This window comes from Coenobita brevimanus, chromosome 94 (assembly GCF_032717465.1).
Source record: "Coenobita brevimanus isolate Jiangsu-jjx chromosome 94, ASM3271746v2, whole genome shotgun sequence".
Taxonomy (NCBI): Eukaryota; Metazoa; Arthropoda; class Malacostraca; order Decapoda; family Coenobitidae; genus Coenobita; species Coenobita brevimanus.
The window spans coordinates 976239-990402 of record NC_137047.1 but is presented as its reverse complement, the minus strand read 5'-3'; the positions used below and the strand labels follow the sequence as shown (position 1 = coordinate 990402).

General features: G+C 41.2%; 1 protein-coding gene across 1 annotated transcript; it reads right to left on the bottom strand.

Moving 5' to 3' along the window:
- Positions 1–130: 130 nt before the first annotated feature.
- Positions 131–14110, bottom strand: Ppt1 (Palmitoyl-protein thioesterase 1). The gene is made up of 7 exons (XM_080282711.1): positions 13924–14110; positions 11291–11400; positions 10988–11115; positions 2936–3100; positions 2275–2380; positions 1800–1970; positions 131–1127 (listed from the first exon to the last, which is right to left on the bottom strand). Exons 1-7 carry the CDS (start codon positions 14018–14020, stop codon positions 999–1001), a joined length of 906 nt encoding a protein of 301 aa, XP_080138837.1. The 5' UTR covers positions 14021–14110; the 3' UTR covers positions 131–998.
- Between the last annotated feature and the right edge of the window lie 54 nt (positions 14111–14164).

The window sequence follows — 14164 nt, the reverse complement described above, 5'->3', positions numbered from 1 at the left end:
TAATATGTACTGGTATATAGTCAAGATAACAAGGGTTTGATGTCGCCCATTTTGCTGGACATGCTGTTGATTCGTTCTCTTTATTTTTTCCATGCTTTCTTGACGCTGTCTCACCCTATCCTTTGTTGGTAGAAGGAGGCAGAGATGATGATGATGAGAAAGTACATCATGTGAAGATGCAAATGATATCTAAGTTTTAACAAAGTGAATTCTGTAGTCTGAGGGTTTGAATAGTCAGTGAGTGGATTTGAGGTCCTGTCACTGGGTCCTTTGTTGATAGCATCTTTTCCTTTCCCGCTGGTATTAATTTCTAGTGTATGGACATTGCCATGATTCATTTCCATATTTTCCATAATTCATAGTTACTGACTATGCCTTTCACTGTACAGCAATAAGGAATACCTGTATTAAAAAATGTTCATCATAGCTAGTAATTTTTTTTTTATTAAGGAAATTGTTACAACAGTAATACTTTTATATATGGTATGCAGTACAGTACTGTAATGTACTGTACTTTACTACTGCAGGGTATATATTTATTTACTTATACCCATCATGGATATATAAACTGCATAATGTAGTAATGATATGAAGATTAAATACATTCAACATATGTAAAATAATATGTTAAAAAAAAGTTTAAGTATTATGTGTAAGTAATTCAGTACATGCAGAAAATTCTAAACAACAGATTACAGTTACTGGTATACTGTATATCTTCTTGAAAGCATGTTTTAATTGCATCTCCATAACTGCTTTTATGCACTGCAGTACAGATGGTGCTCATTACATGTCAGGGATGTGTTCCAAAAAACAGCATCACTTTACTTCCTAAGTATTTGATGTTGTAAACCGGGGAAACTTGCAAAGCAGCTTTTGCTTTAGTGGCAGTATTTTTATAGTTTACTGAAGATTAAATAGTAAAAGAGAGCATTTAAAAATGTGACATATAACAAGGACTTTCTGTACAGTGACTAGTTTAGGCTGGCTGCACAGCATCAACAGTTAACAAACTTATCAACAATTTCCTCAAGGAACCACTGGTCAGAAAATTCTAGGTGGCCACCCTCAGTGCTCAAGAAATGAAGCTTGCTAGCCTCATCCATTTCTTTCAGGCCAAGGCGATCCTGCAAAGGAATTATGAATGATAAATGACTCAGTTTTAGAAATGGTTACAAATCACAGATTTTTCTGTTTCCAGAAGTTTCTGACAGCTCTAGGAGAGTAATTACAGTAACTGATTTAGTTACCATTCCATAGAAAATATCAGCTATACCATGCTCAACATCTTAAGGATTCCGTTTATGTATGAACACGATAAAGGTTGCATCCCTAATAATAACTTAGCATTGATGATGTGAACTCTACCTCACAGGTGGTGTGAGGGTTACCGTATGCAATTCACGAATCACACAGTAAGGAATATGTATTCCTATATGGCAAAACTGGAATTACTAAAGCTTCATTTATGTGTAAATGAATGTGTAGCCCATTTCACATCATCACAAGAATATTCCTATTTTTTGCTTTCCTTTTCCTACCATATATTTGGATCCTGCCTGCTCCATTTAAGTGAATAATAAGCTTATGATGCCCTGTCTAATCAACTATCATCCAGTCCTTATTTCCCCTTCAGGGGCATAAGGACCTGGAGCTAGGCTACTTAGTCCAGAATTTAAGGTATGAATGACCAGTCATTCACCATCCCTTAGACATAAACTTTTATGGACCACATCTGGTTGGAGTGTCATAGCTCAGTAGACCACCAGGCATCCATGATAATTTGGGAAGTGACCAACCTCAAGATAAAGCTGAGTCTGCTGTAGTGGCAAGACTTCTTTGTCCTGGCCAGGACTGTAGAAACCAAACCACTCGCTTTCCTTTGGAACCACCATTGTGTCTGCCAGGAACTTCACCATCACCAAGTTATCCAGCTTCTTCAGGTTGGTGCGGTAACTTTCATTTATTTCCTGAGGAGAGATGAGAGTGCAGAAGGATGAAGTCAGAGTTGATATCATTTTAATTTTGACCTGACTTATCCCCCGGAAAAGAGGAAGATGGACTGTAGGAGAAGGGCAGCTTCTATCTTCAGTCTGCAGGGTTCATGTTCAAATGAATTGGGTCCCCAACAGCAACAACAATCTTTCGGTCATAGATTAAATGCATGTTTCAAAATGGCATTTTGCCTGCACACATTCTAGATCTGTAAGTGAGGAATGACTCAGTATCCTTCCATTAACAATGTTAGCTCATACCTCCTTTGATGACATTTACCTTTTCATTGTTGATGTCAGCAAGGAAGATGGATTCATTGCGATAAAGCTCCTCCTGCAGTGGGTCATGCCAGTACTGTGCTTGCACCAGTGTATCCTGGATCCAGCTGAGTCAGTACAACAACATATCATTCACCATATACAAGAACTACACATTCTTAACATCTGCAGACTGAGGATATATTATATATCTGAATAAATCATATACCAGTTCCTCTTAATGAATGATCCAATAAAAAGATTAAAAAAAAAAAAAAAAATCTTTTAGAGACACTTGATTACAGTTTTAAATGTCAGAAAGACTTGCATTATATTTATATTAAGCTGTATTCAAGCAAGATAAGCTACTACAGAAAACTAAACCACATATAGAAGAGGACTGATACATGAACAGACTTGAGAACAATCAACTATTGTAACCATGATCTGCTTTTGCAGGAAGGGCATGGGACAGAGAGTACACAATCTATTCATTTCTTCTGTTCCTTGTAGAAAAAAATAAAAATAAAATGATAATTTTTTATTTTTCTTCTGTGGAAAGGGCGAGGAAAAGAGAGTTCAGGATCTTCCCAAGAGTGGTTCCTGCCAAATGAAGTCTGAGATACAACAGGGAAGCAGTTGTAATTATACTGTATTTTAAGAATCTCATCACAGGTACTTACGAGCGGTAGGCCCCATAGTTGAGAATCTTGCGGATATATTCGCAGGTACGGGACTCAGACGGGGATGTGGGACAGGAAGGCAAGCCAAACACACCTTGATGCTGCCCTCCAAATGTCACCAAGTTTTTGACAGGAGGAATTGGACAACGCTGAGCCACTGCACGCCTGTACAGTACATAACTAAACCTTCACCATCACAATATGCCATCACCACTATGGTAAATCATCAAAACTACATTAAAGCACTGTACATTAGGTAGGACTTATACAGGACAGCACCATGAATATGCACAAAGGCACTGACTATTCCCCTCCACCTTCAAACCATGGATGAAATAAAACAAGGCTGTTTATATAGCACAGACAGACAATACAATTGCTTCACAAACAATGATGAGATAATGTTGCTAAAATGTTTCAATAATTCTATGTGTTGGAGTGGAAATCTTCGTGTGGTTATACAAACATTCCTCAGCTTCCTCCCTATCATGAGAATGGAGGATGGTTGGCTGCAGGTGAAAGGCAAGTTATGCCTACAGCTCTCTTGGTTCACATTCAGATAAGCTGGGGGGGGGGAGGTTCATCTCCAGAATTACCTTTTTTTTTTTTTTTTTCTCCCCAAGTGAAACAATGAGGTGGTTCCACTGTACAGCACAAATGTCCTCACAGAATGCAGCTGGGATAGGAACAAGGCAACTGAAAAATATCCACCATTTAAATTCAATTTCAAACACTGTGGCCAATCCAAAATGCCTTTGTTAAAGATGCTACAGTGAAGCTTTCCAATGTATGGAATATACATAAAAACACTTTTGAGTACACACATGCATGATAATGTATCAAAGCTGAGATGTACTGTACAGTACAGTATTTTCAAACACTCACTTAGTAAAATGCCAAATTTACTGTATGAACTGAAGCTGAATTTAAAGTAGTAATCACTCGATTATCCGGATGCTCCATATCCTAACATTAGGACTTGGCTATATTATATCCGTATCCGAATTTATTTGTCCGTATCTGAACATAAAATTTCCAATATTGCCAGTTGGGCGGTCTACAGATTCAAAAATTGGTTTGGTGACTGGCCGGTCACTCTGGTCAGATGTGGGTAACAAACCCTAACGCACAAGCTGAGCAAATATGGCCATCAGGCTCCTAACGGAATGGTCAAAGTCCCCCAGCCACCCGGATCACTCAGAGGCTACCATCTGTGCGCGATTAATACAGACCCTAACCCACAAGCTGAGCAAATATGGCCATCTGCTTCCTCATCAAATGGTTAAATTCCCCCAGCCATGTGGATCACTCGGACGCTACCAGCCGTGAGCGAGTAATATACAGGTAGACCCATACCCACAAGCTGAGCAGTAATGGATGTCCGCCTCACTACTGAATGGTCAAAGTTGCCTGACTCCCCAGCCGAGCTGCGCACTGGTAAAAGAACGTAACCCACCAGCTAAGCAAAAATGATTGTCTGCCTCCTTACCAAATGGTCAAAGTCGCCTGACCCCCCTCTCGAGCCAAGCCGCGCGTTGGTAAAAGAACGTAACCCACCAGCTGGGCAGAAATGGTTGTCTGCTTCCCTACTGAATGATCAAAGTCACCTGGCCAGCCAGTAGAGACATGGCATCACTGTGTTCAATGGCAGTTACCACACATCCCCACTCTGTCCTGTTTCAATGGATGAACAAGGAGGTTTTTTTTTTACATTAGTTAAGTGATTACTAGTGATGGATGATACCAATGATTAAATTTAGATACGATACCGATTACTTTGTTGGCCAGTATCGGTGGTATCGATTATTGATACCGATAGCCAGGTATTTTTGTGATTAATACCTTTTCAGTCTGATGAACTACCTAAAAATTTAATAACTCAACTTGCTCAGTCCAGGTCAAAATAATTATATGGCCACTATTTCAGGGAAATGTGTGCACCAAAACTGCCAATCAGTGCACTAATATATCTTAAAATCATCACTGCACAATGAAATAGTGTTTTTGAAAATACGTTTTCAGTTAACTCAAAAGTCTATTTTAGTGCTAATACTAATCGATACCTAGTCATCAGTATGAGTGCCTGTAGATACAGTTGGTATTGCAAATATCAATATTTTGGTACTGATTCGGCCACCACTAGTGATTGCGTTAGTCACTAGATCACATGGGATTACTGTACACCAACTAAAGGCTAGTGGGTTATGACGCCTGTCTGCCATTCACTGGTTGGTAAGTACTGTACAGTACTGCACTGTACTTTATTAAAATTCTTTTTGCAACCATTATATTTTTCATTTATTTATTTGTGTATTTTTGTTGTTTATGCATTGTTTTTGTAGTGTCTAGCATTATACTGGATATTCCCAGGTGTGTTTTGATGTCTAAATAACTGAGAGATCAAAGAACATTGCCACAGTTAGGAGGGATGCTGTACATGTTGGTAGCGTATTTGTGGATTTTTGTTGTTTATGCATTATTTTCTTAGTGTCTAGCATTATACTGGATATTCCCATGTGTGTTTTGATGTCTAAATAACCGAAAGACCGAAGAACACTGTCACAGTTAGGTGGGGTACTGTACCTGTAGGTTGGATATGCGTAGGGTATTGGTGGGTAGGATACTGCTCTGTATCTGGATTTTGTCCATATCCAGATAAACTGATGGCTCTGTTACGTTGGACAATTGAAGGATTTTGTTTTTCTTTAAAACATGTAAGTCCAAATTTAGCCTGAAAATTACAAATATATCTCATAGTCTTCAGCAGTGCTTGGAGCTGAATCTGATCCATTAACTTTAACTGTGATTTAGCTACAAGGAATAATATTGGAAAAACTTCATGATACTGCACTCAAAAGGAATTATAATGCATTGACTTGCTAGCACAGAGGCACCCAGACAGAACTTAAATATAATATTCTAAGTAAATTGGTGTCTGTATTCTGCAGTACAGTAGTTTAGGCAGAATCCTGAGTATTTTAGGTATTGTTAATCCTTGAAAAGGTACTTCATATTTCATGTCATTTTCATACAAGCTGTTCTGTGAAGCAGTACTGTATTTTGTAAAAATGGAAGTGGATTAAAGCACTTGGGTAGTGTGATGACGATGGAAGTTTGGAGGATGAAGTGCATGAAAGGGTACAACAGGGAAGAAAGGTTGCTGGTTCTTTGAAAGCAGTGATAAGAAATAAGGAAGTGAGTATGGATGTAAAAAAGTCGCTGCATGATAGTATTGTGATACCAACTCTATCGTATGGAAGTGAAGCTTAGACCTTGTTGGAAGGACAAAAGTCAAGACTGAGAGCAGTTGAAATGAGTTATTTGAGAGGAGCATGTGGAGCTACATGGAGAGACAAACTGACAAATGAGGATGTGAAGGAGCATTGTGGTGTGGATGTGGATGTGATAGAAAGCATTAAGAGAAATACACTGAGGCGGTTTGGCCATGTAGAGAGGATGGAGAGCAAGAGACTAATGAGGAGAATGTATGTGAATGAGGTGGAGGGGGGGAGAGGAAGGCAGAGGCCAAGGATGAGATGGAGGGATGGAGTGGAGAGGTATATGAGAGAGGGGGGTGTGAGCTATGAGGAGGGGGGTGAAATGGCAGGGGACAGGGTGACATGGAGGTGATTTGTTTGTGGCCTCCCCTTACAGGATTAAGGCATCTGGCAATAGACAGGTAGATAGATAGGGAGGTTACTGTATACTGGAATGGTGTCAAAAGCTTGTTCAAGCTAGCTCCTTCACTCAATACCTTCTACTAGCCCAGTATCATTCAAATGTCTCAGTAAGGTACTCAATGTAAGCTCCAAGGGTGAGGAGGCGGCGCATTTCTTCACACAGTAGGTTGTCAGGGCTGCAGTTTGGGAGTCCAAACACCCCCTGATGCTGGCCACCAAAAGTTATAAGGTTGTGCATGGGTGGGTCTGGGCAGCGCTGAGTCACTGCACGCCTGCACACATACACAAACACACAGACAAACATTTTAATTATTACCACACAGCTTTACACTTTATAAAGGATGTTCTTCCTTATTAAACCCTGTAATCATGCTTAAAGAAGTACAGTATATCGTTTTCGTTTTTGAAGGCTCCAGCATGTTTACATGCGTTAGCCTTGGTCACCTAATGGCGGCTCTCCATGCTGCTCGATCTCTGACAGCTTCTCTGTTTAATCCCTTAACCCTGAGGTCACACTCAATGGCCTTGTCCCAGGTATTTTTTTGGTCTACCTCTCACAACATTAACACCTCTCACTTTCTGCACCCAATTATCCTCCCCCATCCTCTCCATGTGCCCAAACCAACTCAGTCTACCTCTCCTCATTAAAACACCAATACACTAGTCCCATTCTACCTCTCAACTCTTCCATCGTAAATCTAGCTCCTCCAGGCCTTGCACTCATGGACACACTGCACATCCACCTAATCATTGCCATTTCTGTATGTTTGAGCCTGTGAATATCCTCTACCTTTACTGCCCAGGTTTCACTACCATACGGCATTACACTCCTAACGCATGCCGCATACAAAGATCCCTTAGCACATAGGGAGAGCCCTCTCAATGTCAGGAGAGGCAACAGCTCCCTCAACTTCTTCCAACCACTCCTCACTCTAGCCACAGAGCTAGCTTCTGCCCCACCTCCAGCACATAACATGTCTCCCACAAAACAAAACTCTTCCACACACTCAAGAGACTCACCAGCAAGTTCAATCCTTTCATGCCTGTCAATATCCACATGCTCTCCCTGACACATCACACATGAAATCACCATTATCTCGCAGTCTACCTCCAATACCAATACATCTCTTATCCATCCACTTATCACTGACACTGCACAGGATGGAATTACTTCCCATGCCCTGCTGACAAACCACACATGGCCACTTTCTTTCCTCTTTGACAGTACTGCCCCAAGCCTTAGATACCATCACTTTTGTTTTATCTGCATTTACACTTAAGCCCTTTTGCCCTATACCATCTAAATCTTTCCTCTGCCTCCACTTTTGCTTTATCTGCATTTACTCTTAAGCCCTTTTGCCCTATACCTTCTAAATCTTTCCTCTGCCTCCCTTTCATTCTCTGCAGTCAACACCAGATCATCAGCATACACCATTTCCCACAGAAGTCCATTTCTAATGTCGTGTGAGAGGGCATCAAGTACCACAATAAACAACAAGAGGCTCAAAACTGACCCCTGATGCACGTCAGCATTCACGGAAAACTCATCATTCAAATCTCCATTCACCCTTCCCTAGGTGTGAGCACCCATGTACATGGCCATAACGAACCTAACTGTCCACTCCTCGATCCCAAGCTTTCTCAGTGCCCACTTCACCATCTCCCTAGGGTCTCTGTCAGAGGCCTTCTCCAAATCAACAAAAACAAAGTACAGTTCCCTTTTCTTTCCTATATAAATTTCCTGAAGCTGTCGGACAATGAATGTGGCATCAGTGGTCCCTTTGCCTGGTATAAAACCATACTGCATCTCATCAATATTCACTTCTCTAATTATACCTTCTAGAACTCTCTCCTTTACCTTCATTATATGGTCTAAAAGGTTTATGCCTCAATAATTTCCTTTTTCCAGGGCATCGCCCTTCCCCTTATACACATTTACATTTACACTATTCAGCGAATCATCTGGGGTAACATACTCATAGATTCATCATTCATCCATTGCCAGATGCCATGTATCCCAAACGGGGTGGTCAAGGGCTTAGAGTTAATTGTTTTACAGGGAGGGGCACTAATCCTCCACCAACCCCACACACGTAGGAAGAACGTTATGCCAACAGCATCTGGTGTTCCCAGGTGGTCACCCATCCAAGTACTAACCAGACCCAACGTTGCTTAATAGATAATCATATTTATCAGGTCAGTGACTAACCTCACTCCTATATCTTCAGGGCTTTCAACATTTCAGTAGTTAACCCAAACACACCTGCTGCCTTCCCCACCTGCATTCTGCCTATTGCCCTGCTTACAGTAACAGTGCCAATCAAAGGCCAAGGGCCATGCACTGGATCCGATGGCTCCAAACCTTCCCTGTCCCAGTCACACTCCTCTTTCAACAACCGGCTGTAATGCTCTCTTCATGCATCTTTGATATACCCACTGTTCACCACAACAGTTCCTTCATCATTCTTCACACACTGCTCACCTATGATATCCCTGTTCTCCCTTTTCATCTGATTTGCCACCTTAAAAATCACATTCTTCCCTTCCACACACGATTAACGTTATCAAGTAAAAGTCTCTGTGACTCAGACTTCATCTTGTATACCTCTTTTCTAGCCCTAAGCTTGGTAGCCATTTATACCTCTTTGTTACCACCCTTCTTCCATTCCCAGAAAAGCCTCCTTTTCTCCTTAGCTGCAGCTTCTACACCCTCATCCCATCACCAAGTCACATTATGTCATGGTGGGCCTCTTGTCCATCCACATGCTGAATTAGTAACTCTCAAGAGGTTGGTCTTGAGGGCTTGGTACTGTTCATTAACACTTCCATCCACATCTCCGTGTTCAGCCACCACTCTCCTCATCTCGCTATAGATTGCATCCCTTACTGCTTGGTTTGTAAACTTGCATATTTTCTTCCTAGGTGCATAGGTCCTCTTTTTCATCACCCTCTCCTTGAGTCCCATGTCAGATATCAGTAATCTGTGTTGCTGCACACACTCCTTGCTCCCTATTTTTTATAATTCAGGTATGTATTTTTGCATGTTAAACTGTATGGTATAATTGGTTCTACAGAGGTAGTTCTCCAAAGGCAAATATCATTGATGTGCAACTGTGCAGTAAAACAGTAACCAGTTCAAAACTACCCATTTTGAGGTGTGGAGCCCTAAAATTAGGCACCTGGAGTCCAGGAAAGTTGAAGGTAAATGACCAACCCATTATGACTGATACTGATATCACAGTTAAAATTGAAGACCTGAGATAAACTCGCTAAACATGGGAAATAAGACACTGGGTGTATAGTGTCAGCAGAAATTACGCGTCCATGTTGGAAGATGCAGAGGTACTTGACATGGTTGGAGTTATTTCATATCATGCAAGGAGGAGGCACAGTGGCTCAGTGGTAGAGCATCAAGCTTGTAATCGGGGGATTGTGAGTTCGAGCCTCGCCCGGGACTGTCCTGCCGGGAGTGGTAGCATGCTCCTGCAACCTAGCAGGGTTATATGATCCAATACAGGGTCTAGCTTGGGGGAATTCCATTTCTCCCATCATGGAAGGAGACAGATAAGCTTGTGCTGGGACTGTCTCAAGTGCTGGCTAAATCAAGGAAAGATGTACCTTCACTGGTGACTTTTCATTAAGTGATTAAGTCTTCTAGTGCAGTATATGAAAAGTATGAATATAGACAAGTGAGGGAACCAAGTAAGGGTATTTCCTACTTCCTATGATCTCCAGTCTTTCAAATGCAGTGTATCAAGGCATCTCTAAATGAATGGATCTTGAATTTGGCTCTGTTGTATTGTTTTTGTTTTTTCTTGGAAGGAACGGTTTGTGGGCTCCTGGCCTTTGGTTCTTTCTTCCTTGTATATATATATATATATATATATATATATATATATATATATATATATATATATACTGTATATATATACCTGAGAGACTGTGGTGTGGTGGTGGTGGTGTGGTGGAGAGGGATGATTATATGGGGTGGCACCAATATGACTGGATGGGTTCATTGTCTAGGTATACAAACATCCCTGAACTCTCTCCCCATCATGTGAAAGAAGGAGAGTGCACTGCAGGAATAAAGCAGCTTCTGCCTGCAGTCCACTAGGTTCATGTCCAAATGAGTCTGGGGTCACAACAAAATAACAGTGGTTTGGGGTGAGTTAACTCCCTCCCTGTAATTTCGGATCTATTTGTATTGTGTCTTCACAGTCTTTCTACAGAGGAAAACCATGGATTTTAGAATAAAACTCTCTATATACATGCTCATTACCTGATCCTTCCTTGACCTGGGCTTGTAGGCATTCAACTTGAATTTAGTTATTTTATAAAACACTGAATACAGGTAAAATGTAGAAAGACTTACAGAAATTGTCCCCCCTGTGAGAATCCCATGGCGTGGTACCCTCCTTGAAGCTCAGGATCAGCAGCTACCTTCTCACACACTTCTGCCACTTGGTTGTTGACATTACCAAAGTATCCATGTTCTTCATCCTGTTATAAGAAGTAGCTACCTGTGTTCTTCATCTTGTTATACACCATTTTCAGTCAGTTAAGCCGATCAATATGATGATGTGCTATACAATACTAGTTAATTCTTGTTATGTGAAAATAGTATTTACTTGTATGCCATTTTTCATGTGCAGATAGACCTGACAAAAATACTAACCGCAATGATGCTGTCACCAATCATGAGGGACCTGACATAAATGCCAGGAATCCTCTCTTCCACCATCTCTTTGATGTGACCCATGCTGAAGGGGAAGCAACATGTGTCACCTGAAAATGGTAAGAAATGACAGTACAAGTACAGCATGAACTGTACCCAACTGTACTACAAAAGCACTACTGAGCTACACAAGAACAACATGCAATGATGAGGAGACTTTACCACCAATCAGACAGGGAAGTACTCCAGAGTTACATGGAAAGCTGATAATAGGAAGATGTGAAGCTCCTGTTTCATCAGCTCTCAGGACTAAACTCCTGACCATCTTCCTTTCCTGATGTCTTTCAGTATTTTAATGACATGTCAGTAGTCCAGCATATTCTCCTAAACATTTTCTTCTAACTTCCTACACTCAACAGCATGGACATGACACAACACTTAAGCTGATCTGGGAGGCATTTTTTAAAACACTCAATCTATTATGGGTTTTGAAAAGTGCTATATAGAGTACAGTATGGTATATACAGTACAAAAACACACATATGGATGAACAAACTTTACAAATTAAGTAAACACAATTCCTTCCCCATCTGGGATCTGAGGTAAATGCCAACAGAGAAGCGCTAATTAAATGCATAGTTATTAAAGCTAGCTATTAGACTACCACACTGTGCATTAACTTCTTATGAATTTGGGAAAAATCTCAAATTATGCTGCTAGTTGGTAAGCACTCCTTATAAGGAAGAGTAAGGAATCGCTTGAGGAGCAGGGTGGCTCAGTGGTAGAGCACCTGACTCGAGGCTGTGAGGTCAAGAGTTCGTGCCCTGCCCGGGTAGCTGCCTTGTCACTCTAGCAGGGCTACATGCTCTGTCAAGGTCTAGTTGCCCCCCTCCCCTTCAAAAAAAAATCAGGTTACACAACGTAAGTAAACATTGTAAAACATCTATCAGCTATGTTCCCCATATGTCAAGGACAATTATCAAGAGGTAGTCACCTGCAGATTCTCATGGGTTGCACCTGTGCCTCTCCCATCACAGGCCATCTAATGACCTTCATTGGTTTATCCTAAGTGCTACATACTGTATTCTTGATTTTACAGGTCCAGTATTTTTGTACAAGTCAGTTCATCATATATGCTTCCCCCCCCCCCTCCCTTCAGCCTTGCACTCAGGGACACACTGCACATCTACCTAATTGTTGTAATTTTTTTACATTTGAGCCTGTGAGTATCATCTTCCTTTACTGTCCAGGTCTCAATACCATACAGCATTACACTCCTAACACATGCTGCATACAAAGATCCCTTAGCACACATGGAGAGCCCTCTAAATATCAGGAGAGGCAACAGCTCCTTGAAATTCTTCCAACCACTTCTCACCCTAGCTACAGAGCTAGCTCCAGCCCCAACTGCAGCACAGTCTCCCAAATAACAAAACTTTTCCACACACTCATGAGACTCACCAGCTAGTTCAGTTCTTTCATGCCTAACAATCTCTGCCTGCATTCCCTTACACACCGCACACATAAAATCAGCATTAGCCTATCTCGCAGTCTACCTCTAATACCACTGCATCTCTTATGCACCCACTTATCACAGACACTGCACAAGATGGAATTACTTCCCATGCCCTTGCGGCAAATTGCATATGGCCACTCTTCCTTTTCTTTGACAGTACTGCCACCAACCCTAGATATCATCACTTTTGATTTATCTGCATTTACTCTTAAGCCCTTGTGCCCCATAACATCTCTCCACTTCCTAAATCTTTCCTCTGCCTCCCTTTCATTCTCTGCAGTCAACACCAAATCATCAGCATATATCATCTCCCACAGGAATCCATTTCTTAAGTCATGTGAGATGGCTTCATGTAACATGATAAAAACTGACCTCTGATACACACCAACATTAACGGAAAATGCATCACTCAAATCTCCATTCACTCTTAGCAGGATGCAAGCTCCCACATACTGTACATGGCCATAACCACCCTAACCAGCTACTCCTCTATCCCAAGCTTTCTCATTGCCCACTTCACCACCTCTCTAGGGACTTTGTCAGAGGCCTTCTCCAAAGTAACAAAAACAAAGTACTGTTTCCTTTTCTTTCCTATACATTTTTCTTGAAGCTGTCGAACAATGAATGGGCATCAGTGGTCCCTTTGTCTGGCATAAACCCAAACTGCATCTCATATATATTCACTCTTTCTCCAGTTATACCTTCTAGAACTCTCTCCATTGCCTTCATTACTGATCTAAAAACTTCGTACAGTACCTCTATAATTTCCTCTTTCCCTCTGGAACTATAATACATACCAGTGTTACATGATTAGATGCAACCCAACTGTTGTTTGGCTATATCCAAACCATGGAACTACAGTATATATCTGTGTTGCATGGCTGTAATATGCAATCCATGAAAGTACTCTGTTTATACTGTACATGCTGGAAGGTCATGCAACCCATGAAAGTACAATACAGTACATACTCATATTACATGGGTATGTAACCTGTGTAACTACAGTATGGTATGTACAGATGTGTCGTGACAACCTGTGCATACTGTTTCGCAAGCAGATTAATTAAAAATAAAAAATACTGGTCCTATATGACCTGCTGTCATATTCAAAACTCACCCATCCCATGCCATATGACAAGTGGAGTTGGCTTCTGCGCCAAACATCCTACAAGGTAACACAAAAGAAAAGAAGCGATTGTAGGTCCCCTAGCCATGGTAAATGCAGAGGATGTCACTTGTCCTTTACAGCCTTGTCTCGTGACTAACAAGTAGCCATAGGGACTGAATGGCTGAATGAGGCTGCTCTTTTCCTCGGCTTGGTTTGGCTTTATTATCTTTACCAGATGCCAGATCTCGCT

Bases quoted from the DNA above. Each gene is read 5' to 3' on its own strand.
- Ppt1 (XM_080282711.1), bottom strand. From the start codon at position 14,020: ATGGCTAGGGGACCTACAATCGCTTCTTTTCTTTTGTGTTACCTTGTA. The intron at 11,401-13,923 runs GTGAGTTTTGAA...TACCATTTTCAG, and splicing joins TGTCATATGGCATGGGATGG to GTGACACATGTTGCTTCCCC. The intron at 11,116-11,290 runs GTTAGTATTTTT...TTCTTATAACAG, and splicing joins TTGGTGACAGCATCATTGCG to GATGAAGAACATGGATACTT.